Source organism: Mauremys mutica, chromosome 6, assembly GCF_020497125.1.
Source record: "Mauremys mutica isolate MM-2020 ecotype Southern chromosome 6, ASM2049712v1, whole genome shotgun sequence".
Lineage (NCBI taxonomy): Eukaryota > Metazoa > Chordata > Testudines > Geoemydidae > Mauremys > Mauremys mutica.
This window is the reverse complement of record NC_059077.1, coordinates 73,348,408-73,376,379: the sequence shown is the minus strand read 5'-3', so window position 1 is coordinate 73,376,379 and position 27,972 is coordinate 73,348,408. Positions and strand designations below refer to the sequence as shown.

General features: G+C 41.6%; 1 protein-coding gene across 2 annotated transcripts in view; it reads right to left on the bottom strand.

Moving 5' to 3' along the window:
* The window catches only part of LOC123373292 (zinc finger protein 474-like), a 58,643-nt gene extending 31,680 nt beyond the window's left edge, over positions 1–26,963 (bottom strand). For both annotated transcript variants that reach the window (XM_045022222.1, XM_045022221.1), the window contains exons 1-4: positions 26,835–26,963; positions 15,737–15,861; positions 13,181–14,134; positions 2,843–3,023 (exon numbers count right to left, since the gene is read on the bottom strand). In XM_045022222.1, the coding sequence (XP_044878157.1) occupies positions 2,843–3,023; positions 13,181–13,900 (901 nt within the window). In that variant the 5' untranslated portion in view covers positions 13,901–14,134; positions 15,737–15,861; positions 26,835–26,963. The remainder of the gene's footprint in view (positions 1–2,842; positions 3,024–13,180; positions 14,135–15,736; positions 15,862–26,834) is intronic.
* Between the last annotated feature and the right edge of the window lie 1,009 nt (positions 26,964–27,972).

Here is a 27,972-nt window from a genome sequence, read left to right as displayed (position 1 = left end):
GTAATGTAATATTAATGAAGAGCAACTTGCTGTACTGTAGTGTATACAGTAGCTGCTTTTAAAATGTCAACGTGCTAGTAGTTACTACATAGTTAGCATTGGTATTTCTACTAGGGTAGGGTTAAAACTCTGGTATCTCAGATGCCATTTTGTGGTTATCATTGGCAAATGTTAGATTGTTTGTTTTTAAATGGCCAACATTATAGGTGTAAAAGCTGGCTGAGGTATCAGTCCCCAAGTTGCTCTTGCCTGAAGATATTTTGTTCTAATGAATGCATATGTCAGTGTGACACTAAGACCCCATGTATTCACACCTTACATGCTGTTGTAATATTCTTTGTACAAAATATGCCTTGTGAGGTATCATTTGAAAACTTGTATCTGACTGATCATTAATATTCCTGTGTGATGTATGTACCCAGTGGGTATTAAAAGATATGGATATGTGCTAGATTTATGACTAAAGAGTGTTTAAACCAGGTATGTCCGGAAGAGTTGTTAAACAGGTCTATCTTAAACAAAGGAAGGTGTATTTACCTCAATTTACATACAAGCAGTAAACAGTAAACATCAAGACAGCAGGGGGAAAAGATGTTAGGAACCAACAATTTGCATTTCAGCAAACACAAGCCAGGGAAGAAAGACCATGGAGCTCCTTTGGCACCAGACTATTTGTTGCCTTTCTTACAGCTTGAATAAATTTTACTTTGAGGGGTAACCCTCAGAAGAATTCATTTAAAAGGTTTACGTGTTTATAAAGACAGGGGCTAAACCTAAGTGATAAGCAATTGCATCAACGTATGGTATACAATATTACTGTATTACAAAAGTGTATAGAGCGAGGTCTTTTCTCAGAGCTAATGACACCCTGGTGATTAATATCATTATGAAATGCCTGTATTAACACTATATAAGGAATTATGTAGACTCATTGATACTATATTTTAAAGTCTGTGGCCAAACAGGGAGAAACAGATTCCCTCCCAGACAGGAGAGAAGGCAACTATTTACCTATCTCCTATGTAAATTAAGCATGTTGGAATCAAAACAACAGAAGATTGTGGTGCAGTGTGCTCCCCATGTAACTGAAGGGAGTAACATAGGTCAGACGGGCCAATTCGGCTGCAAACTGGGGGACTTTTCGGCTGAGAGGAAAGCCCTAATCAAGGGAAACTCATCTGTTCAGGACAGGTGGGGCTTCTATAAAGATCAGGGAGCTGGTAGCAGAAAGGAGGCTCCAGGGAGGAGGGCTGTAAAGACCCAAAATCAATCTTAAGGACATATTAGAGAAGTATTGAAATGGTAAACAGGGCCATTCTTGTAGATAATTATCAAAGCCATGTTAAAGTAGACTAAATTATTTGAAATGTAAACCTGTATTGTTAGAGAATTAGAAGAAGATGCCAATTGTATTTGTCTGTGTTTACTTTTATCTTGTTAGATGTTAACAATGTAACCATATTAGCTTGTGACTGATAAACCTCTTTTCCAATCTGTTACTATATTCTATGGATTCAGAGATCAAAAGGGAATATTAATATTTAGATGAAATTTGTGGTGTAATAATATCATTGTCTTTATATCTCTTTGAAATTTGTAGTAAAACTACCTATGCAGTGCTTGAATGGTTAATAACCTTATGCTAATAAATGCAGCTTTTTACTGGTCTGTGTCTCATAAATAGAGATTTACTTCAAAGCAACGATGTGCATTATCTATTTTTCATTCAAGGAATGCTCACTGTGTTATCTGCTGTCAAAAGGTTATCATAGCCTGCTAGAGGACTATAAAAGAACTCTAGGGCCTGATCCTTGCCATCTCAGATCTGCTTAAACTTTGTCAGGGGAAGTTCAAGCCACAAGACTGAGGTCTCCTGGTACCCTGAACTGTCCCTGCAGATTCTTATAGAAGAATTTGAACAAAGTCTATACATGGACTGCCTGTTATTAAACTGATTCTGGAAGGGGTTTTTGCAAATCAGCAGCTCACCATCTTTGCTATGACCTAAGAACTTTATTCATATCTGTATGTATAATGATCTTTTAACCACGGAAACACTTTCTTTTCTTTTTAAATACATCTTACATTAGTTAATAAAAATTGGCTGTAAGAGTATATTTGGGTAAAATCTGAAATATTCATTGACCTGGTAGGTAGTGTGTCCAATCTCTTGGGATTGGTAGAACTTTATATATGGATAATAAGATTTTAAGTAATCCACACCATACTTGACCTGGCTGTCTGGGTGGGAGCCAAAGGCTGGATTGCTTAATGGGAACTGTATTTTAGCTTCTTGGTAACCAGTAAGGTATTACAGAAACTGTTTTGTGACTGGCTTGGTTAATCTAATTATAAGAATAAACCAACAGTTTGGGGGATTTGCCCCATTCTTTGCAGTTCACTCGGATTGAGCATTCTCAGTGTGGCCCCTCCAGCAACCACAGTCACACTCTCACTGGTCTGGATTGCACTCTGAACCCTGTAACAGTCGTACTTGCATATTGTTCTTGTCCTGCTTGAAAATGTGCCTTCCTATGGTGCAGAAAGTAGCCAAAAGTAATCCCAGTGAAGGGCTTAGTTATGAAGATTGCAAATGACTGGTTTTAGACTCAAAAGTGATTGACATATAAGGGGTCATTACTTGAGAGAGACAGAGCACCTTTAACTGACACTGATTTGGCAAAAGAAAAAATAGGATGATTTAAACAAGCTAAACTCTATCGTGAGTAGATAGTTTCATATTAATGAAGACAAAATGACATGTAAAACATTTAGCTCTCTTTAAACCTATTTTTTTCCAACTTACATCCTCCCAGTTCCTTTTGTTTGGTCTGTAGCTTACCTCCTAAGGATCTGACTTCTGGCTTTTTAGGTTCAGGTCTTCGTAAATGTTTGGGTAGCATGTCATTCTCGTTATGCCATTTTTTCAGACATTGTGGTTCATGGATGCCAATAGATTTAGTTCCAAACTCACGGCCACATATGTAACAAACAACTGTGGGTGGCCGTCTGATCACTGGTGGCTGCAAACAACAATTGCAGTAAAGAAGCATGATTGTTTTCAGAATTCATTTTAGACAGTAATTATTTTAATGGAAAATGACCATTTTAAGGAACTGATCTAAAGCTCATGAAAATCAATGGGAGTCTTTCTCTTGACTTCAGTGAGCTTTGGTTCAGGCCTTAAACCCATAAAGGTCCCTCATTTATTAAATGGCCACTTGAGCAGGTGCTCCAGACTCTGGGCTAAACATTCATGGATGTCACTTCATTACTCTTCAACTGGTTATATTTAAAGCCTTCTACTCTTACCATCACAGTCATGCCCATGGCAGTGGATCGGTATGCTAAATAAAAAAATATGGTTTAAGTATGGGCTCAAGCAGAAAAAGAGTAGTTTGACTCAGGAGAAAATAATTATTTAAAATAAGATACCTCCAGTGATAATGGGGGGAACACAAAAGGGTCATCATCAAAGCAAATAGCTTTTTCTTTAAAAATGTTTCCTTAGGGGAGTGGGGTAAACTTTTATCTCAGATCTACCACACTTTCATTCTGAAGTGACTGACTGTCATTACTATTGGATAGACACAAGGGGATTGAGATAATATCTCTTATTTGAACAACTTCTGTTGGTGGAAGGCACAAGCTTTCATATACTACACAGAGCTACAATGCTGCAAAAAGTTGCCATTGAAGGGCTGCTTAGTGGCTTATGTCAGAACGAGTTAGTAGTCTCAGTCCCATGCCAGCCACGTCACAAAAAGACATCCACATGACAAAACTCACTGTTGCAGTTGGCACTCTTTCTGGCACTCTCAGCAGAAAGGCTAGAGACTGAATAAGCATATCTAACCACGCCCTGGAAATTGTCCCTCCAGATCATAGCTGGAGGAGTGTAGGGAAGTCTGATAAAAGCTGTATTTGTTCTGTAGCCAGAAATGTAGCATTTGGACTTTGTTCAGATGCTAAAAAATCACTTTAAAAAAAAGGTAAAAAAAATGGCTCCTTATTGTAATTTTCAACAGCATGCAAATATTTTTCTAAAGAAAACTGAAGATCAGAGGGAAACATCAGAACTGAATTAGATCACCTTCAGGTTGGAACGATCCCTGACCTGAGCCCATGCTACATGTTAAATTTTCTCCCACCTCCACAGATACACGTACCACAGCTAACTAAAATACAAAATATGAAAGAGAATTATCCTGGCTATTTGTAATAAGAGATGATTGTTAAACTATGGAATCTCTGGGATGGTGAGTTTCATTGGGATTTTTAAAACCACTGGTATTTAACATCCATTTCTATTCCTCCTTAAACTGTCTTGCCCAAATGTCACATCTGGAATGATCGTTGTTTGGAAGTAAATTATTTTTGGAAATCATCAGATCCCAGTTCAAGGAATTTTCCAACCCAGACTACTCACAGGACAGTGACTTAATAGTCTGCTACTTACTGTTCACGGTTTTGTTTTTCACTTGTAAAAAATTAATGCCCAGTGTCATGAGGAAATATGTCCTTATAAAAATAGCTACAAATACCTGACAAAGTCATTAAGACCCTCTTCTTGTGAGTGTCCTTTTTTACAAGGTTATGACCATTTATTATCTTCACTACCATGAATACAAGTATTAAACTCAAAGGCTATATATTTTCAACAGTGAACAAAATATGTAATTTCTTTTTCCAAGCCTGTTTTGTAGAACATGGTACTTACCTTAGAGGTACATTTTTGGTTTGTTATGGTGCATTCAATTTGACTGGGTCGCAAACTTCCCTTAAGAGCATAATAATTTTTCATCTAGTACTGGAAGAACCAAAAGTTCCCACTCATCGAATTATCTACCTAACTGAATGACAGGGGACCAGAATTCTGACCAGCGCTGCACACATATGAACAATGGAGCACCGAAAGAAGTAGAAAAGATTAATAGAACAATCAGGCTCCTAGAATTGGAAAGTAGACTTTTTTTCACCCATCCCAACCTGTCCGACAGTTAAGGATATTAGCATAAGGGATGGAAGTCTCTAGTATGAATCTTATTAGTAACAGAAAGATTGTCTCCTTGTCACAGGCTATCATACTGACTTCAGTGGGGGATTGGCCATATTGACAGGAATGGTGTAGAACGGAAGCCAGAACTGACCCCTATATTTATCTAGTTAAGTGCAGTAACAAAAAGGTAATTCTGTTTGACACTGTAGATAAATGCCTATGTAACTGCATGGGAATTGTCTGAGTTTTCCATTTTATTCTAAAACTGCTACCTTTTTAAAACTCAGAAGTAAAGTGCAGGGTACTTATATAGAGAGGAGAGAGGGGAACCTCCACACCCACCATTGTCCATTTTTATCTATCCTTTACTATTTCCTCATATTTTTGTGAATTACCTTCTAACAAAGTGTCCAAATTGGCTCCTGCTGAAATTAATGGAGAGTTTGTCATTTACTTCAATGCGAGCAGGAGCAGGCCCATGTTGTTTGGCAATACATGCTATTTGAAAAAGTTCTAATTCTATGAACTGGTTACACAGTTTTGTGAAAGATCAGGTGAATGGTGTAAAGATTTTGCTGGAGTACCAGACTGATTCTGTATTAAGATGTACAGTAATGCAGAAGAGAGATTTCAGAGTAGCAGCCGTGTTAGTTTGTATCCGCAAAAAGAAAAAGATGCATCCGAAGAAGTGAGCTGCAGCTCACGAAAGCTCATGCTAAAATAAATTTGTTAGTCTTTAAGGTGCCACAAGTACTCCTGTTCTTTTTGCAGAAGAGAGAGGTGGCTAACATTTTTATTTTTTGGGTAAAATATTACAGTAGGGAATAAACAGCAGATGGCAGCACCAGATGCTAGAGATCCAGCTGGTGGGATTTTAGGATTAAAGTTATCACCATCTGTTGCCAAAGAAAACAGAAAAAGAACATTTATAGCACTTAATTAATATCAATCTGCATAGGAAGTAGCAACCATTTTTTTCTATGAAAGAGTAGTGCATTCTCTGTTGTACCGGACTGGATTTAAAGAATATAATTATGAGCCTTACTAACAACATCTAATGTATCACTATATAATCCAAATAGGCTCCAAGAAGAGGGATTTCAGAACTGATTTAATCCCTGAAAGTCAATTAGGCATAGGCTATTGTTTGGTTTATATACAGTGAGACCCAATTAATGTAAATGAGTCCATAGTTTCCATTAAAATTCATACTTTGGATTAAAAAACAACTTTAAACTAACAAATCAGTAACACACCAACTAGCTTTCTCTACAGCTGGACAAAAGATTTGGCGGAGGATTAGAAGAAAATCAGAGCTAACATAAAAACAGTGGGCCAGATCCTTTGCTTCTCCGTGGTTGCTTTATGCTGCTTTGGTCGCACATAAGAGCCCAAGAGGTGCTTTAATGGTACCAACTGGTTCAGGATTTCCCAGCATGGCGGAATCCCCAGCTGGTGCAGAGTCTGTATAACTGTCCCTACCTCACCCTCTGATCCAACTCCCTGCACAGGGGACTTGGCAAGGGGAACGTGTGTGGCAGGACATCCCTTCATTTCAGTGATACTCAGTTGTAATGGCTCCTTTAGACCACTGGCGACAGGGACAAATTAGAGCAGCCATGAGGTTCCTCTGGCTAGTGCTAGCCCAGAATTGGGGTATGCAAGTTTACGTACTTTGGAGTATTGATGGTCTCTGATTATAAAAGTTAATGTAAGGGTTGGCAGAGAGGCTCTTTTAATATATATATATTACTAAATATTCATAAAAGGACCTGATTCAGCAAAACGGTTGATTTTACACATGTGCTTAATTGACTTGCTGATTCTGGACCAAAGAAGTTTGGATAAACATAACATGGACTGCCCAGGATTATTTTCCCCACCAAGAAGCCCTCTATTAATTTCTTCTGATCCTTCTCCTGTCCCTCAAAGGACATGCCCTCAGGCAACATTCCCTCAGGTGAACAGGGCTGGGATGCAGCTCTTTCTACTTTGCATTAACTAAGTATGACTGCATATTGTACTTTCCAATCGTCTCCTGCCACCAGCCCAGCACTTTCCCTCTATGGAGCAAAGCTGTTTGCTATTACTTAATTAGCCATTATTTATTTTTAACATAATATTAACACATTAGTAAATCATTGTGTAGCTGGCAAAGTGAACAATAGTTACAAGTATTTGCTGGAAAAATACAGTGAAAAATGGACAAGATGACTAAAAATTAAGCTCTACAGATGGTCTATTTCTTGTCTGGTCTTTATGCTACTCAGATGATTGAGATGATGTTCCCATTATAATTTTCTCTCTCTTTCCACTCCCATCTCTGCTTTTAAAGTGCAGGTCTACACAGAAAAGAGGTTCTGTAAATGTAAAAATGCAGTGTATGGTTCCTTGTCTATTACTGTTGAAGAATTCCCATACTAGATATATTCAATTCACCAGTGAAGAGATTTCTTCTCTAGTGGCCAACACTGCAAACTCAGGGTACGTCTACACTACAAGACTATTTCGATTCATCTTAATTCGAATTTCTGGAATCGACCTAATGAAGTCGAAGTTGTGTATCCACAATAAATACACTAATTCGACTGTGTGAGTCCACAGTAACGGGCGAAGCGTCGACTTTTGAAGCGGTGCACTGTGGGAAGCTATCCCACAGTTCCCGCACTCCCCGCCGCCCATTGGAATGCTGGGATTTCCCACCAATGCATGCTGGGGGGGGGAAATTGTGTGGAGGGTGGTTTTGGGTAACTGTCATCATTGAACCGTCAATCATGCCCAGCATCCCTCCCTGAAAGCGCCAGCTGGCAATCTGTTCGTGCACTTTTCTTCTCAGTGACAGCGCGCGCGCCACAGCTCTGCGAGCACGGATCCCGCTGCAGTTGTGGCCGCTGTCAGCTCCTCGCAACTTATCGTCCACCTCTTCCACAGTCAGCTGCTGAGAAATTTGGCTAATTTTCAATGGTGCTGTGAGCAGTGGTGGACCATGGGGGACGTTTTACCAACATCAACGTTGGGTGGCCTGGCAAAGTTCATGACGCGCATGTTTTCTGGAACTCTGGTCTGCTTAGACGCCTGCAGGAAGGTAGTTTCTTCCCGGACCACAAAATAACGCTTGGGATGTGCAGATGCCCATACTGATCTTAGGGGACCCAGCCTACCCGCTAATGCCCTGGCTCGTCACGCCCTATGCAGGCACCTTGCACAGCGACAAGGAATTCTTCAAGTACCAGCGAGCAGCCAGCAGCGTGAACTGTGACTGTTCAGTTTCTTCACAGAGAAGCTGAACCTGCCCCTGTTTCTTTACCAAGTTACTGTTGACTAGCCTCTGCAGTTACATACCCCGTCCACCCCGCTTCCCCAACTTCTAACACACATTTAAAAATTAAAGTACGTGCTCCACTGTAGCTTTACAACGGTGTCTTTATTGATGACTTTGCGTTAAAGGGTTGAAACTGGGAAGCACACTGTGCTGGGTAGGGTGTGTGGTCATGTAAAGACCGCCTCTAAAGTCGAGGTTTGACATGCTCCCGCTCCCAGACCGGTCAGCAGTGCCGGACTGGTTGTTTCAACGGATCCTGCCATCCCTCCTTTTTTGGACTCTGTGTGCGGGGGCTATGTGGCCTTGTTGCGGGGGAGGATGGATACAGATTCCTCTGCTGCGTGGCTCTGCGGTCCATTACAGGGACCGTTGCATGACATCTGTAACCCCCCTCCCCCGCTACAAATGCACGTACCACCCCCAACGACAGAAAACCTGCAAACCACCTCCCATACCAGCTAACCGCCTACTGACTGCACTGTGTGTGTGACATGCTGCTGATCCAGCCCCCGTCTCTGTACCCTGCTAAAGGTGACTGTTCTATGCATTACACTACCCCCTCAACCACCCAACGACCCACCCAAGACATCTAACACAGCGTTGTGTAAAAAACCATGACGGAAAAAGTAAGTAACAGAAAACTACTTTTAATAATCAACAACACAGTAAGGGAAGGACTTTTCAAAATGTAGTGACTGATAGCTTTTGGGTAATTTAACACTGTCCTGTGGTGCAGTGACAGTTTTCACGGCCCCTGGTGACCCTCCTTCTTGTTATTTTTGATGAGGGGGGGATTGGAGTTTGAGACGGGGGTGGGCGGTTGCAGATACAGTGCAGGGGGGCTCTGTCTTCCTGCCTGCGGTCCTGCAGAACATCGACAAGGCGCCTGAGTGTGTCCGTTTGCTCCCTCATTAGTCCAAGCAGCGTTTGAGTCGCGTGCTGGTCCTCCTGACGCCACCTGTCCTCCCGTTCGCAGAGTGAGCGGTGCTGCTGAGTGAGGTTCTCCCTCCACTGGCTCTGCTGGTCCGCCTCGGCTCTGGAGCAGCCCATAAGTTCAGCAAACATCTCGTCCCTTGTCTTTTTCTTACGCCTTCTAGTTTGCGCCATCATCTGTGAGGGGCATGGTGGATCAGGTCGTGATACAGTTGCACCTGTGTGATGTCAAAAAGGTAGTGAATTTCTTACAATGATACATTTTTAAACAAAGAAACATAGTCTACTCGGTGTCTGTGAACAAGAGTATGCACAGCACCTGTCTCATGCGCACTCACTAATGGAAAGTTCGATTTCTCTGAATGCGCTTTCATTGCCTGGTGTATTGGGCTGCAGATCAGAGAACCTTTGCAGGAAAGAAGAATTCGTGTAGCAGCAAGGCATGGTAAGCCAAACACTTTTGGATTCACAGAAGTGAATGTACAGCTCTGTCCTCTTGATGCAGGCAATCCTGAAAGCATAAACTCGGCCCCTGTTGCACCCCCTCGCGGCTGTTCACTGGGAAAGATCCCTGTATGCTGCCACTCTGTAGACTGCAGCACGTGGCTGTTAAGTGAGGCTTCTTGTTATGCAAAGGAACAGTTAAGCGCTCCCATTACTAATAGTACCCCAATTACTCTAATTTCATGCAGGAGTGTGCGAGAGAGATCACCCTGAGGAGAGTCTCACGGGCAGAGACAGCGCGCATGCTGGAAGAAAGCCACCACAACCCAGGGGCCTACTCTGCCATGCTCATGAGGGCAATGGTCCCGGAGTTCCAGCTTATAGCATGGCACGACAAAGTGTGCTACCTCGGGGCACACGATAAGCTAGCTCTGCCAAGGAACCTCCTGCATAGACTTTCAGATTACCTCCAGGAGAGTTTCCTGGAGATCTCTTATGAAGATAAAAGTTCCATCCCCCTGTATGTAGACCTTCTGTTCTCCTAATGTCTCTGCCTGTTTAGTTACTAAAAAAATGTTAACTCGTTGGTCTTAGCTGCTTTTAATAAATAAATGTTAACTTGATTAAAGCACTTACGGACTGATCCTTCTCCCGATTCAGGGTCCATGGTAACGTCTGGGGAGGGTTGGTAGGGGATCTCAGAGAGGGTGAGGAAGAGATCCTGGCTGTCGGGGAAAGTGCCGTCGACTGCCTCGTCCTCCTCATCTTCCCCGTCCGCGAACATCTCCGAGGAACGGTCCGTCGACACTATCCCATCCTCAGAGTCCACGCACACTGGTGGGGCAGTGGTGGCAGACCCACCGAGAATGGCATGCAGTGCCTCGCAGAAGCGGCATGTCTGGGGCTGGGCTCCGGAGCGTCCGTTTGCCGCTCTGAGTTTCTGGTAGCCTTGTCTCAGCTCCTTGACTTTCACGCGGCACTGCATTGCATCCCGGCTGTATCCTCTGTCTCTCATGGCTTTGGAGACCTTCTCGAAGGTCTTTGCATTCCGTTTGCTGGAGTGCAGCTCCGAAAGCACAGACACATCGCCCCACACAGCAATCAGATCTGAGACTTCCCGGTCAGTCCATGCTGGGGACCTCTTTCTAGTCTGAGATTGCCTGGACTCCTCTGCTGGAGAGCTCTGCATCGTTGCTGGTGTTGCTGAGCTCGCCCCGATGAGCAACCAGGAAATGGGATTCAAACTGTCCAGACAGGAAAAGGAATTCAAATTTTCCCGGGGCATTTCCTGTGTGGCTGGTCAGAGCATCCAAGCTCCGACTGGCGTCCAGAGCGTCAACAGAGTGTTGCACTGTGGGATAGCTCCCGGAGCTACTAAGATCGATTAGCATCCACACCTAGCCTAATTCGACATAGCCATGTCGAATTTAGCGCTACTCCCCTTGTCGAGGTGGAGTACCAAAGTCGAACTAAGGAGCCCTCTATGTCGAATTAAATGGCTTCCTGGTGTGGACGGGTGCACGCTTAATTCAATTTAACGCTGCTAAATTCGATTTAAAGAGCTAGTGTGGACCAGCCCTCAGCCTCAGACCTGAAAATCAAGCTGGGTTCTTTCCTTCTTGTGCATCATCACTAATATTATTACACTGTCAGTCAGACCTGTACAGCCCCCATCAATGTCAGTGGAATGAACAGGTGTAACTGACTGGAACTAAGTAAACAAAGTAATGATGCACAAGAAAGATTAAAATCCAGTTCACGTCATCTTGGCTACACTGACTGTGCAGTATTAAGAGGAGTAAAAGGCAGTAATAACTTATTTTTGCCAATCAAGTCAACAGATGTGTCTGAATGTACACACATCTGTTGAGTAAGAGGGTAACATTTGTACAAAGTGACTTTTTCCATAGAATCTTTTCTCTACATCACTATAATTATTGACTTCTTTTAATTTAAAAAACATTTCTCTTAATTAATTTTTCTTCTTCATTAAACATGAAATTATACGCAAAGAGTAACTTTAACTCATATGCATTATAATAATAGTTCATTGTACAGTTACACTATATTACATAATGATACAAGTTTTTGGTTGATAATACAATGTAACAATACAAGGTTAATGTATTTTTTTCTATAACCATAGATACTCATATATATTGTGCATTACTTCATATATCCTATGCCATGTGAACATGTGGTGAAGAACCCTACTATTTATTCATCACTGTCTATCTATCATAGCTCCTAGTACTGTAGTATCTGAGTGACTTACAATCTTTAATGTATTTGTCCTCACAACACCCCTGTGAGGTAGGGAAGTACTATTATAGCCCCCTCCCCACACACATTTTTTTAAACAGATGGGAAACTGGGACACAGAGATACTAAGGCCCAAATTTATGAAGGTATTTAGGCATTGCCCCACTCAGCACTGCAAGGCCTAAGTCCCATTTTCAAAGGTGACTAAAATGGGACTTAGGCACTGCACTGCTGAGCAGAACAACACCTAAATATTTCTAAAAATCTGAGCCTAAGTGACTTGATCTTGTAGGAAATCTGTAACAGAATAAGGATGTGAATATGGGCCTCCTGAATGCTAGACTAATGCGGTAACCAGTGGACCATGCATATTCCCTTTTTACAGTAGTGTGACTCCATTGAAATCAAATGAAGTTGGATGCTCAGCACTTTTGAAAATCAGGCCATTCATTTAGGCACCTACTTATGGATCTAGATGCTTAACTGTAGGCATTTAAAAAAAAAATCAGCCAAAATAAAGTAACATTCCAAAGTTGGTACAGAAACAAAAAAATATAGGCTCCATTTTGTTAAAGTTCATGTAGCTTCTTGCATATAAATTGGAGTTAGAATTGGTCCCATTAATCTTGGCTCCTTCATCAAATTCAGTGGAAAAACTGCAGTCTACTTATTTTTCATTGTATTCTGAGTTGCTGGGCTTTGAACATGCAAAACCCAATGATTTTATTCATTGTTAAGTCTAACATTTAAAAAATGTAAATCTCTGGAATGATTAAAGTACAAGGAAACATTAGGGCTCGTGTTAATTAAATACAAACATCTGATGTCTGTTTAAACATACTAGAAAATGCAAAGCCTGCTTAAGCAGCTCGACATAATCTCTTAATGACCTAAAGTGCATAATGGCCTCTTCTGGGGATATATCTCCCACTGGAACATGGAAAATGAGAATCCAAATATCTCCTTTCAACAAGAAAGATCAAAGAAACAGGGATAAATAGGATTAGAATATTTTATGCCTTCCCTTCTGAACACATTATTCCCCCCCTTACTCCACCCTTGCTCAGCTGGGAAGAATTTGCATGGAGCAAAAAGATGCCTTTGAAAGAAGTAGGCCTTGAAATTTAAGACCTGATTAAAGTTCACTCATCTCTACTCTCTGGGGTATCTATAGCAAAACAATCATGTCTCTTTCATAGGTCGTATGCATAATAATTTACCTTATCTGGTATGGCTGGTGCACCCCCACATGTTTGTTGAACTTTACTAGACTGATCAGTACGTGCTGCAGATACAAGGCCAGAGCTAGGGCCTTTCACAGATTTTTGGGGGTTAGAGCTTGAAGGGCCCAGGCCACCATCCTTTGGTCTGCAACTCCTTTGGTGCACAGGGAGACGATCAGGAAGAAAAGTGCGACCACAGTTTTCACAGGGTAAGAGCTGAGCTTGAGCACTCTGATAAGCTGCCTCATTTGCAGCCTTAATGTCATAGGAGCCACCAGTAAGGGACTGAGGTTTAGCAGGCTCTGCTCTTCTGAGATGCTTTGGTAATTTGTCATTTTCAATATGCCACTTCTCCAAGCATTTTGGTTCATGTATGGCAAGAGATTGTGACCCAAATTCTCTGCCACAGATATAGCACACCCTAAAGCCAGGTCTCTTTGATGGAATGACTGGTCGATTCAACTGACTCTGAGACATGCTTGCAGTGTTTGACCGTTTTGATATTATTACAGTGCCTGGTCTTCTTTTCCCAGGGCTTGCTTTTACTACGGAATCTAAACTCACTATTTCTGGCAAAACTGTGGGAAGATCTGACACACTGGATGTTGCAATCTGTTTTGAAGGCAGAATGGTAGAGATATTAGCAGGGGCCTTTCCAGCACTTGGCAGAGTTTTATTATGCTTGCTCGAACTCTTTTTCTTTATAGTTGTTTCCATGAAGAATACAATGTTCCAGGAATGTTCTCTCTACTTTACTTGAGATTGCCTTTTTTCAATATGATGCTCATTTTTGTTGATTTTGCTTCGCAGGTTAGAAGTTACCAGAGTGTAGGGGAGCTGCATCAAGTTGAGGCATATTTGCAGCAATCGGATTGTGATGTTTCAGTGGCAGAGGTTTGTGGGGGTTTTTTGTTGCAGTTTTTTTTGTTTTGCCTTTTTTCTTTTTTTATCCTGGAACAAATTATATAAGAAGAAATTAATAAACACTATTTCTTGTTAAAGGTTGGCAACCAGGGGTAAAGTAGACTCCATTTATCTTACCGTGATGCTATACTTTCAAGTCCCATACAAATAAGCAAGGCCATCTAAGATGGTCGACCTACAATGTCATCTGCTAAATTATTTTATTATATACATCTGAAACTCAAAACTGTAAACTTGCAGGGTGCACAGCCATGAGAAACAAAATATGGATAAAAGATTTGTATGAACCCGGGTGAATCAAAGCTGCTGAGCTTCATACAACTGTAAACATCACCCAGAATTTGTTACTTTCATTCCTGACCAAAATGATACTTCATGAAATTTCCCAGTGCTAGTGCATGACCTTCGTCAGCAGTGTCCACCCTTCATCAACCCATGACCCTGCAGATAGCATTCTGTAGGTCCACGGATGAGTGTGGGATGGGTGGGCAGTCCAGGGAGACATATATCATATCCTCTCCCTTCTGTCCTGTGTGATTTTAAAAAGCTCGAACTCATTGCTAAATTGCTTTTCTTTTCCTTGAAGCACGGCTCCGCTGGAACCTGGTGCCAGATAATGGAGAGGGACCATTGGGCCCCCCGAATCAAAGCAGAGGCACAAAAGCTCTGTGCAGAAGGCCTTTGCTTCCTAAGGAAATCTGCTTTCCCTCCCACAAAGAAACAACATGGGGGTAACTGCACAGGATTCCCCTTATATAATTTTCCTTCCTTGGAGTTCCTTGTGGAAGGAGCAATCTGCCCCTCACTTGTTTTCCTCAGAGGCACAAGTTTTTGCCTCCCCTGTTTTCATCTTTATGCCCCTCTTAAAATAATAATACTTTGCATAGCTACAGCACCTATAATTATAGAATCGCAAAGCGCTTTACACATATTAGTTAATACTCACAAGATTCTTGTGCTCCAGAGAAGTATTATTTTGTAGAGGAAGAATTGAGGCATAGAGAACTAAATTCAGAAGTGGTGTAAGTGAGCGCACTTCAATGACCTAATTGTTTACAGCAGGTCTGAGTTTAACCCTTGTCTAGGCCACACAGCAAGAGACAGTAGATGAGGTGAGAACAGAACAGAAATCTCCTGTTTCACAACCCGCTTACCCTTTTGGGCAGTTTGGTCATGAAAGATTACCATACATTCCCAATTTTTACTAAAGGAACAACAATACAATCAATGACATTTAAGTTTGATAAACAAAAACTTTACACGACTCGTGTCTGAAACTATATATAAGAGTGCAAGGTCAAAGTCTCCTCTCACTTATACTAGTCTAAACCTGAAGTAAATCTGTGGTAGGCAGTAGAGTTATATTGATGTAAAATCAGTAAGTAAGAGGAGAATTGGGCCCCTGCCACCCAAAAGGAACATTAAAAATACTGAAAAAATTGACCTGTCATAAAACCAGTTTTGCAGTAAAAAACCCCACTCTATCTTTGAAGTCAACCACGGTAGAAATATTATGTGCCTCATCTCAAGAAAATACAGGAAATATTGACCATTCCATCTGATCTAAGATTTGTATTTTGATCATTTTTGCATATGTAACATATAAACTAATGTCTTGCTGTAACTTACTTTTTATCTCCTTGACATCATCCTTCCAAGCATTTCTGATTTAGTGTTGACTGAAAGACAAATTCATGGCCACAGATGTAACAAATTCAAAAATCCGGACAGCATTCTGGCTGACGAAGGTGATTCTGCATGAAAGAAAAGAATACAAGACATGTAACTGACGGACTAGATAAAACCATTAATATGAAGTTTTGAACTACATGTATTTCTTGAATTGAACTTTAAATTCACCATGCTACTGGGAAATTAAATTAGCAATGAAGTTTGGATCATAACACTTCCTTGGAGAAAGCAACAAAACAAACTGTACATCCTTTGATACAAGATACAAGGATGTAATTTTAGCAAGGGTTTCTGGGAACAACTAAATAAAAAAAAATCACACAACCATATATTTTGTTCATTTTGGATTAATTTTATACAATGATTGGCTACTAATAAAAAATACAGATTCCTGCTGGAACTGTAGTTTTTCAGTTAATGACACTCCTTGAGCTCAATTTTCAACCTGGGTTTCCTGAAAGTGAAATTTTCAGGGAAACTTTGTGGAAACAGAACTTTAATGACAAAAATAAATCTTTATTAATGTCTGCACCTGTTAGCACAGCACAGTTGTGGGAGTGAGAGCTGGATTCTCCTCTGAGTTCCATATCATCAGCGGAATTGCAAACCCGGTTGTCAGGGTTCCTTCCCCACTCTCAACTCTAGGGTACAGATGTGGGGACCCACATGAAAGCCCCCTAAGCTTATTTCTATCAGCTTAGGTTAAAACTTAGTACACTGCCACCACCAAGTGATTTAACAAGAACCAGGGAAAGGACCACTTGGAGTTCCTCTTCCCCAAAAATATCCCTCCAAGCCCTTACACCCCCTTTCCTGGGGAGGCCTGAGGATAATATCCTAACCAATTGGTTACAAAGACCCAAACCCCTGGTCTTGGGACAATGGAAAAATCAGTCAGGTTCTTAAAAGAAGAGTTTTATTAAAAAGAAAAGGTAAAAATCATCTCTGTAAAATCAGGATGGAAAATAACTTTACAGAGTAATCAGATTCAAAGAGCCCAGAGGAACCCCCTCTAGCCTTATAAAGTTACAACAAAACAGGGATAAACATCCCTCTAGCAAAGGGAACATTCACAAATTGAGGAAACAAAGATAAACTAACACGCCTTGCCTGGCTGTTACTTACAAGTTTGAAACATGAGAGACTTGTTCAGAAAGATTTGGAGAACATGGATTGATGTCCGGTCCCTCTTAGTCCCAAGAGTGAACACCACCAAAACAAAGAGCACAAACAAAATCCTTCCCTCCCCTCCCTAAGATTTGAAAATATTTTGTCCCCTTAGTGGTCCTTTGGATCAGGTGTCAGCCAGGTTACCCGGGCTTCTTAACCCTTTACAGGTAAAAGGATTTTGGTGAACTCTGGCCAGAAGAGATTTTATAGTATTGTATACAGAAGGGTTATTACCCTTCCCTTTATAGTTATGACACCCATTCTAATAGCAGGGCCAAATTCTGCTCTCGGCTATGCTTGAGCAATTTGGTTGAAGATGAACTTTATTAATGGGGGTGATGCATATGCAGGAAAAAGAACCCAACTTGACTTTTAGAACCCAAGAGAGACTTGCAAGTTTTACTTGTAAACATAGAAAATGGAATATGCGTGAAATGGAGGCATTAAAAACAAAGAAGCACAATAAACAGAGATACATGGTGCTTTTTTTATGGAGTCACTTTTCAGAGTAAAACTGCACTGTATAAGCTGCACTGCCAAGCACCCTCAATATGCTCTACTTTACTAAGAGTTCAGAGGGTTCAGCACTGCACATGAAATGCTAAATGACTCACATGATCAGAATCATTACTAGAATATTCAGATCCCACATCTGGATACTCAGATAGACATTTAAATGTGTAAAACAGGCATTTTCTAAGAAGATATTTAGATTTTGAAGAAATTGCCCATTTTCCATGCTTAAGTGTTGATTTAAGTATTCAAATATAGGTGTGAGGTGTTCTTGTTTATTAATGTAATCACTTATATTGCAACCATCATGAAATATATTGCTAGCAGTTAGTCATAAGAGACCAGTCACTGCCATGACCAATACCAAGTACAATGAACATCCCAGCAGCTTTTAATGAGATTGCTACTTAGCATTTATATCAAATTTCAAGTTGCTTCACAATTTCAAAACACTAAATCGTTGATTAATTAAACTTCACTGGTTGAAAGCTAAGCTTTATTGTCCCGATTTTACAGCAAGGGAAACTGATAAAGAGATGTTAAGTGACTTGCCCAAAGCTTCAGAGTGTCAGTGGAAAAGACAAAAAACGAACTGTGTACTTCCTAACTACTAGTCCTATGCTCTGAACACTAAACCTGTTAAAATCAGTGAAATACCATCTCAGATAAATGCATCTTCTGCTGCATCTACATATTTAACAACCATAATCCTTTGTACCTTGGTAGTACTTGACATTAGAAGATCTCAAAGTCTTTTACAAACATGAATGAACTAAGGCCTGGTCTACACTGGGGCGGGGGGGTTCGATCTAAGGTACACAACTTCAGCTACGCAAAAAGCGTAGCTGAAGTCGAAGTACCTTAGTTCGAATTACTTACCCGTCCTCACGGCGCGGGATCAACGCCCACGGCTCCCCCGTCGACTCCGCCACCGCCGTTCACGGTGGTGGAGTTCCGGAGTCGACAGGAGCGCGTTTGGAGTTCGATATATCGCGTCTAGATGAGCCGCGATATATCGAACTCCGAGAAATCGATTGCTACCCGCTGATATGGCGGATAGTGAAGACGTACCCTAAGCTTCACAACAAGCATGTAGGATAAGCACTGTTATCACTACTTAACAGATGAAGAAACTGAGGCACAGAGCGGTTAAGTGACTGACACAAGCTCACATAACAAGTCTGTGGCAGTGCCAGGAATAAAATCTAGATCTTCCAACTATCTGACCATTCTCCTTCCTAATGGTCCCAGAGTCAGGCTCTGGCCAGTCACAAGAGGGAGCAAATTCTGAAGCAAAGGACGTGGCTATTCACCTTCAAGAATTCAGCTCTCAGCATGTTTCAAAATTGGGATTTTTGCCTTTCTTATAGTTTCTGTAAATTGTCCCCTTGATATATGTATGTACTTTACATGCGAGTCCTATTAAATGCCAGGTGAGCTATGTGAATACCATTCTCAACACACTATTTGACAAATTTAGCTCCCTTTTCTATTTGCAAATTATCCACAGAGAGTTAGACTTTTAACAATTTGTTAGTTATTCAAAATTATTTGATAATTTTTACTTAGTGGTATTCAATACTTAAAGACACAACATAAGAAGAACTCAAATGCAGGAGTCTAGTCATCCTTGCCATTAACTAGTAATAGAAACACAAAAATGACAAAAGCCAAAGTAGGATCGCTTTTCTGGACCTAACACCACCCTTAATATTTTACAGGGACATATTCCAGACCAGAGGTTTCTCACAGACTATTTGCTAGGACTATTGCTTCAAGCATTTGGGTTTTGCAGTTTGCTATTCATACTAGGAGTGATATTCACTCCCCAATGGAAGCTGAAGACAATGCTTTTGCATCACTTAAGTCTTCCAGTGTGACTAACACAGAGCATAGGCCTTGCACTGGCCCACTGCACATGGGTAAATTTAGCACAGATTGTATGCACTTTAGTGCAGGGACTGTCAGGGACTGATCTCTAACTGAGGCCTCGTGGGGCTAGTGTAAAACACATAAAAAGTAATAAAAATATGAATGGTCACCAGAGTTGCATGTTATTCTTTCTGTTGCCAGTCCCACAAATAGCTGTCAAGTTAGTTGCACTAACACTACTGGTATGGATTGTGGCTGTGTATTCCCAGGATATCATGACACTTTCTCACTCTGACAAAGTCAAATTGGCTCATGCAAAGGTTTGGGGAGAGTGAATACAGGGGGTTGGAATGCCATCAAAGCAAATCTGTAATTTTTGTAAGAACAAGTGACTGTGAACAACTATTTTGAAATATGCAGGCAGCTATCTTGCAAACACATTAGGGAAAATATACATTCCGAGTTTAACATCATCTTCTCTAAAATTCTAATGTATCATTACAGCTTATATAATGACATTGTAAAGTACAAGGCTGTAAAAGCCTATAATTTCTGAGGCTATATTTGTATTGTATGTCCCTATGCACATTAAAATACGTCACTGTGATATTTTTGCCTGCAGTATCAAAAGGGTTGCTAGCCAGCATACACCAATTCATCACAAGAGTGTGAAACTGAAATGTCCAGTGAAAAAAAATTACTACCAACTAATGGCCATACAAAGGTCATAAACAAGTTAGTTCCAGATACTATAGTAATCAACAATAAACAAGAAGCTTAGTGGGTTTGCAGAAAGCCTGGTTCTTTTTAGAGCAAGAACTTTTGCCTCATCACTTTAATGTGGAAAACATCCACTTCTCCATTCCCTGCCAACTATCTAGTGTAGGAAAAAAAGTTGTATATATAATGAGTCTGCAAGCCCCTTACCTTTCATAGGGGTCTGAATTTTCTGGCTCTTACTTCCCTGGGGTTCAACTCTTCACCCCACAAATGACTCTAGTCACTGAATGTGTGGTGGGGTATGCTCCACATTAGGAGCACATGGTTCCAGAACTCATTTGAATTCATTGGCCGACAAAGCCTAGTAATAAGGCAGCTGTAACTACATGGCCCTTTCAAATAATGGAAAAGGGATTCCTTGGAGGACTGCCTATTGAACACAAGTTGGAAGGTAGCCAAGGCCTTTTAATGGGATGAAGGAAATGGAGACACTAACGGGTCACATGGAGGGAGGAGATAAGGGTTGTTGGAGGGTCATGGGAAGTGAATGTCAGAAAGTTCAGCTAAGTTTCAAAGAGTCTCTGAACCTAGTGAGGTTGTACTCATCATCTTCTCTTCTATTTACTGATTTATGTCAGATTGATTATTATGTTGCCTGAAAGGATTTGAAAGTAACATCAAGCAATACACTGATTCCCACATGAAGAATGTTGTCTGACTCAAGCTATTTTATTATTAACAATGAATAAAACAATAAAAGAAGCTATAAACAACCTATTAACAATATAACCTATTGTTGGATTTCCAAGCTTGCTGTTGAAATACTTACAGAATTATTCTTCCTTATGGGGATTACACCATTTGGTCTACATTTCTTCCTGCCAAATTGACATTTGTTTGTTGGAAAGTAAATATAAATTCAGTGTGAACTGAAAATGTATTTGAAGACTTCAAAACCCCCTTTGTCTAGCTTAAATCATAAAATACATTGAATTCATTCAGTTTGTGGAATTAATGTTTCTGTATAAAAGGTAAAATAAAACTTTTTTTTCTTTTCTAAATGATACAACATTGGAAACCAGTTATGGTTTGCTATCTTAGGCCTGGTCTACACTGGGGTGGGGGTCGATGTAAGATACGCAACTTCAGCTACAGGAATAGTGTAGCTGAAGTCAACGTATCTTATTTCGACTTACCTCCCGTCCTCACGGCACTGTTAGCCCATACCTGAGACCCCCTGCAGTTCCCACTGAGAGCAGCAATTCTAAAAATAATGGACTCGTCTGATTCAATTAAAAACAAGTGGAATAAAATGGCTAGTTCAGCTTCAGGCTGAGAGTGACACTTTATATATAACAGCCCAGAATCAAAAGTGTGTAATCAATATAAGTTCGACCACCCACCTTCCTGTTCTGTATGGGGAACAGGACCTGTAGCAAATCAAACTTTTTAACTAATCCTAATCAAAAGTTGTAACTATGGCATCATAACCAATACATGTTATTTTCTTTTAGCTGTTATGTGTGGGTCAAGCATTCAGTTTGAAAAAGTTCCACCAATAGGTTCAGGAGGAGCATAACTCACTGACATGGCTATTATTCTGATGGTTGTGGACTTCTTTCATGGCTCTGTTGGAACTTGGAATCTCTCTAGATTCTCTTATGTAAACAACCCCTCAAACCCCATTAGCAGGCCATTTTCTGAGTTTGGATTCCTTAACTGAATTCTAGCCAACAAAACACATCTATGCTGACCAAGGGGTTAAATTGGCCAATGCTAGTAATCCTCAACACTTCACCTTTTCCCTTAGCAGGAATGCCACATGGACAATTCACAACCACAAAACGATATGTGCCTTTTGGAAGATCACATGACATAAGGTCTCCTGGTGCCAGGATAGACTATTGCTTATTCAACCATAAAACGAAAAATAAGTAAAATTAATCATACCTTCCAAAAAACATTCTGTTTTATAAATACTAACTTGAAGTTCTGCACACTTAAGTCCTTAATCAGTCAAAACTTCCACAGAATTTAATGGGAATTTCACCTAATAAGGCCTGTAGAATTTGGCCTGTTGCCTTTTTCCTTTCATCATCATATAAGAGTTCATCTGCTCTTGCTGCTTATCCTTTACTTGATGTCTGAGGGCTTCATTTCCCACTTGTGACTGCATATTTATTTTCACATTAACCCATGAAAATGAATGGGGTCTCAAACAAGCTAAAGTAAAATTTATAATCTCATTTGTGACATCACATTTGGGTTTTATAGAAATTATAAAATTGCAATCATGTTTCCAACATCACATGAGGCATGAACATTATTATTATAATTCATTATTTGTATCACAGTAGCAATTAGAGGCCCAGGACAAGATCAGGACCCCAATGTGCAGGGCAATATACAAATACATAATAAGAGACAGTCTGTGCCTTGAAGAGATTATAATTTAAAAAGACAAAATAGACAAAGGGTGTGAGGGGAAACAGCAGCAGAGAGATGTGAAGTGATTAGCCCAAGGTCATACAGGAGGCCAGTTGCAGAGCCAGGAATTGGTATATCTAATGATAGAATAACTACCAGTCTGGGATGAGTCTGCCCTATTTCTCAGAAGTTTGTCCTGAATCTGGTAGTCTCAGCTTTGAGGCATGGTGACACCGAGAGCACCCCACAGGGCTGAAGCTGGGAGCCTAGAGACCCAGTGCACCCCAGGGGTACGAAGCTGGGGGCCCAATGTGCCCCCTGCAGCTGAATCCCAGAGCCCCTCTGCCTTCTGGGCCCTGGAATTTTTACAGTATGTTGGGGAGAGATTCAAAGAAAAAAGTTGAGAACGCCTGGACTAGATGGCCTGATCCAATATGGCAATGCCAATGTTCCTAAACAGGATACCCTTGTTCTTAAAATCAAAGATAACAGTGTACAGAAACATCAAACAACAATTTAGGGAAGAAAATGAAGATGAACAACATATTGAATTGAAACTTTAGGGGAAAATCAGGGAGGCAGATGTAATTACCTGAAGTGTAATACCGCTCGGACAACAGGTTTAACACCCTATGTTTTATTAAAAATTTTGTGTGATCCTTAATCAATACAGATGACTAAAAGCACAGTTTCACATCTGATCTGAACCAGCAACACAGTACTCCCTAATGTCCTGCTGGGACATTGATATTGTAGAAGGAAGAGTCCTCCTGCTGTATGTAAACAGTGCTTAGGAGGCCAGCGTCCAAATACTAAGCCAGCCAGGCACCATGTGAGCTCTGGCAGGATTACAGTGCAAGATCATTGCATAGGTAGCAGATCAGTCATTTACTGATCCTACCTCATAAATTAGTGATGCGTCTTTAACACATGGCAGCCTAAAAGTTTATTTTTTTATTGTTTTAAAAAACTGGGCTTCTGCACCAAGCACAGTGCAGTCTCTTTGCTATGAAGTCGACATTTTTTATGGCTGTGGCAGTGACCAGTGTGGGATGCCATAGACTAGATTTATTGGATCGAGTGCTTAATTGCTCCCATGCTGCTTTGGAGATTTCACAATTTGCTACTTTTGACTTTGCTTTCGCCTCATTTTCTTTCTTTCCCTGTGTTTGAGGTTGTTTTTCATTTATTTGTTTACACTATCTAGTATTCTATCTTATAATTCTTCAGATACAAGGGCCTTATTACATTTCATGAGCCTATGGAAAAAAAATATAGGGCAAGAGCATGAAATACCCCCAGATATTATGGGTTAAATGAAGAAACATCCAAGCTCTGTGCTATAAAATAATAGTTTCATCTGGTCTAAAGTAAAATCCTTCCTCTTTCCAGTCAAGTCCCAGGTAACTGGATTAATGAAAATTCCAATTGGAATAAAAAATTGGTAATTTTACATTAAAACCAATTATGCTAAATAATAATTTGGGCAACCATTCCATCAGGTATAATCTTAGATGGGATTCTTTTTACGTACATCTGCATAAACTTAGTGTACTTCAGAAAAAATGAAACAAAGAGCATATGTATTTTTGTTTTTGTTTCTATATGCCATCATTTTTGCATTGTATAGGAAACATTGGTTTCTGGTAACCACTTATCAGCACCTTACCTATACAGCTGATCATTAGAACTACTGGAGGATCCTCAATGTGATCTGGTTCAATCAATAATTTATGTGCCAGTGGTGGCTATCCTACACATCAGGTAATATTTCTAACTTTCAGTGTCCACTTGCATACGCTATCTTAAGCTTTGTCAAGGAGACTTGTACAAGTGAGCTCCACAAAATACATATACTGCTTTCCCAGTCAGTAAGCCACATGCCTAATTATCACCAATTCATCAATTTGGGGTGGGGATCCCACCCAAATCCTCCCACCATCTCCACTCACCAAACTGGGAGATCTGCAGGAATCTTTCCCACTCGGCTTTTTAGGCTTGATGTGCAGGGATGAGGGCTTAATGAATTAATTTTTATAACATCTTTGTGAGTTAGAGAAGTATTATCAACTGAGTCTGAACTTGAGATACAGAGGCACAGACTGATTAAGTGATTCACCCAAAGCCACAAAACAAGACATAATAGAGATGGGATTATAACTCAGGTATTCCTAACTCTTGGCCCTGCATTCAATTCGCTACACAACACAGTTCCCCTGAACATAAGAACGGCTGTATTGGGTCAGACCAAAGGTTCATCTAGCCCAGTATCCTGTCTACCGACAGTGACCAATGCCAGGTGCCCCAGAGGGAGTGAACCTAACAGGTAATGATATATGGGACCCGTTCCAAACCCCTAATCATTCCAAACCCCTAATCATTTTAGTTGCCCTTCTCTGAACCTTTTCTAGTACCAGTATATCTTTTTTGAGATGAGGAGACCACATCTGTACACAGCATTCAAGATGTGAGCGTACCATCGATTTATATAAGGGCTATAATATATTCTCCTTCTTATTCTCTATCCCCTTTTTAATGATTCCTATCCTGTTTGCTTTCTTGACCACCTCTGCACACTGTGTGGACATCTTCAGAGAACTATCCACGATGACTCCAAGATCTTTTTCCTGATTCGTTGTAGCTAAATTAGCCCCCATCATACTGTATGTATAGTTGGGGTTATTTTTTCCAATGTGCATTACTTTACATTTATCCATATTAAATTTCATTTGCCATTTTGTTGCCCAATCACTTAGTTTTGTGAGATCTTTTTGAAGTTCTTCACAGTCTGCTTTGGTCTTAACTATCTTGAACAGTTTAGTATTATCTGCAAACTTTGCCAACTCCCTGTTTACCCCTTTTTCCAGATCATTTATGAATAAGTTGAATAGGATTGGTGAAGGCTAACAAGATGAAGGATCACAATGTACATAAAAGACTGTTACAAGGAGGAGAGAGAAAAATTATTCTCCTTAAACTCTGAGGATAGGACAAGAAGCAATGGGTTTAAATTGCAGTAAGGATGTTCAGGTGGGACATTAGGAAAAAACTTCCTAACTGTCAGAGTGATTAAACACTGGAATAAATTGCCCTGGGAGGCTGTGGAATCTCTATCACTGGGGATTTTTAAGAGCAGGTTGGACAAACATCTGTCAGGGATTGTCTAGATAATACTTAGTCCCAGGGCCGCCCAGAGGGGGGGGGCAAAGGGGGCAATTTGCCCCGGGCCCCGGGCTCCGCAGGGGCCCCCAAGAGAACAGCGGAGGCTCCCACCTCCGCCCCTCTCCTGGAGCCTCAGCGCATCAAGCGCCGAGTCTCCGCCGGGGCCCCTTAGCCCCGCCCCGCTCAGAGCCGCATGCGGAGGGGGCGGGGCTGGGAGCTCTGGGCTGAGCTCAGCTGCCTCCGCTCGGCGTGGAGCTCCCAGCCCTGCCCCCTCCCCACGCGGCTCTGAGCGGGGCGGAGCTCAGGCCCCGCCGGTCACACGCTGCGGCTGTTCCGGCGAGGCGCTGAGACTCCAGGTGAGGAGGGAGCCGGGGGTAAGAGGCTGGGGCCGGGGCGGGGGGGAAGCGGGACCCGCCGCCGAAGCGCAGCCCGGTCTTCGGCGGCGGGGGGCCCTTCTGTTCCGGGACCCGCCGCCGAAGTGCCCCGAAGACCCGCGGTGGGGCCCTCTCCGCCGAATTACCGCCGAAGACCGGGCTGCACTTCAGCGGCGGGTCCCGCTTCGGCGGTAATTTGGCGGCGGGGGGCTCCCGCCGCGGGTCTTCGGGGCACTTCGGCGGCGGGTCCCGGAACGGAAGGGCCCCCCGCCGCCGAAGACCCCGGGCCCCCGGAATCCTCTGGGCGGCCCTGCTTAGTCCTGCCATGAGTGTGGGGGAGTGTGAACTAGCTGACCTCTCAAGATCCCTTCCAGTCCTATGATTCTATGATTCTAATGTCACTTTACTGCAAATGTCATAAGCAGGAATTTCATGTTTGCTTTGTTCAGTGGGTAAAATGGAAACTTCACTGTTTTTCCTCTCTTGGTGCCTTACAGAAATTAACAGAATTATCTGAACCAAAGGTCAGAAGGGGCTGGATGAAGTGCAACCCTTGTAATGAAACAAACCTATCAATGACTATTTATTCTAAATATTTATTTTGGTTTAAAGGGCCATGCTGCAGTTTGGATCCAGATCCCAACTTTCCCAAGACCAGGAGTGTTCTGATCCAGAGTTATGGTTCAGGTTCATCTTTGTAAAAGAGAGAAAACTGCGCAGCTTAAACAGCAGATTTAGAAGAACACAAAACAAACCACATTTTTCCTGCTCTGCATGTGTAATTTTTTCTGACTTACCTTGTGATTTCAGCACCTAATCCCCCACATACTGATCCCCGCTGTGAGCATCCAGGAGTAGGCAAGGAACTGGCAGCAGCACAGTCCCTTCTCTCTTTCAGGGTTTGGAAGGTTAGCATTTTCTGTTGCTACGGTAATGGGAGTCTCCCTTTTGTCTCCCACGTGTTGCCCAGCAACATGTCAACAAATGTAAATTCACAGAGCCCCTCAGAAGCTGATTGGCCAGCTTCATTGCTTGGTTAGAAAAAGGAACCAGGAGGTGTGTTCAGGAAAAAAACAATAGGAGGGAGTCTTTGCAATCCCCATAAGCATCTTCAGTGGAGTGGGATGCCAGGGTGCAGCAGCTGGAAGTTGCTCCAGATTTCCCTCTTGCTGCTCTATCACTGACCTACACCAGGTAAAGAGGAAGGAACAGAACTCTCCCCACTCTGCAAATACTCCATAATCAGTAATCACTGACCTACATGAGGTGAGGTCGGATGTGTAGGATGCAGGAGGAGCTGCAGCTGGAATACCTGCCCCCCTACCAGTTGTACAGTTATAGCATGTATGATGTCAGTGTGTGGTAGGAGATGTAGATGGATACCCTTAAATTACATAATCAGTCAGCAGTGCATGTGTCACAACTTGAACCTCCTGGGCACACATCTTCGTCAACACTGGTTTCTCTGGGCTGCTAGTATAGCTTTTTACCCCTCTAATATTCTTCACAGGACAGTTGCCTGTAAATATTGGGCGATCTTGGATGCTTTTCTTAACTCTACCTTGAGGGCCCTGCAGATCTCTTCAAAACCCACTGACTGACTATGCCTCTGTGACTGGGGTCCTAGTGGGGAGCCAGCTATGGTAACTCAATTAGGGTGAATTGCAAAGAATGGGGCAGCCTATCTCCATAAAGCTGGTGGATATTCCAATACTTAGATTTACCAAGCCAGCATAAAACAGCTTCTTTATTACCTTACTGGTTACTCAGAAGTCCAAACAGCACAGCTCCCTTAAAGTGATCCAGCCTCAGGCTTCCATCCAGGTACTCATGTCAAATACGATGAAAACTTCTGTAAATCTTATTTCATCATATAAAAGAAAAAGTTCTACTAATCCCAAAGGATCAGACACATTACCTCCCAGGTTAATGAAT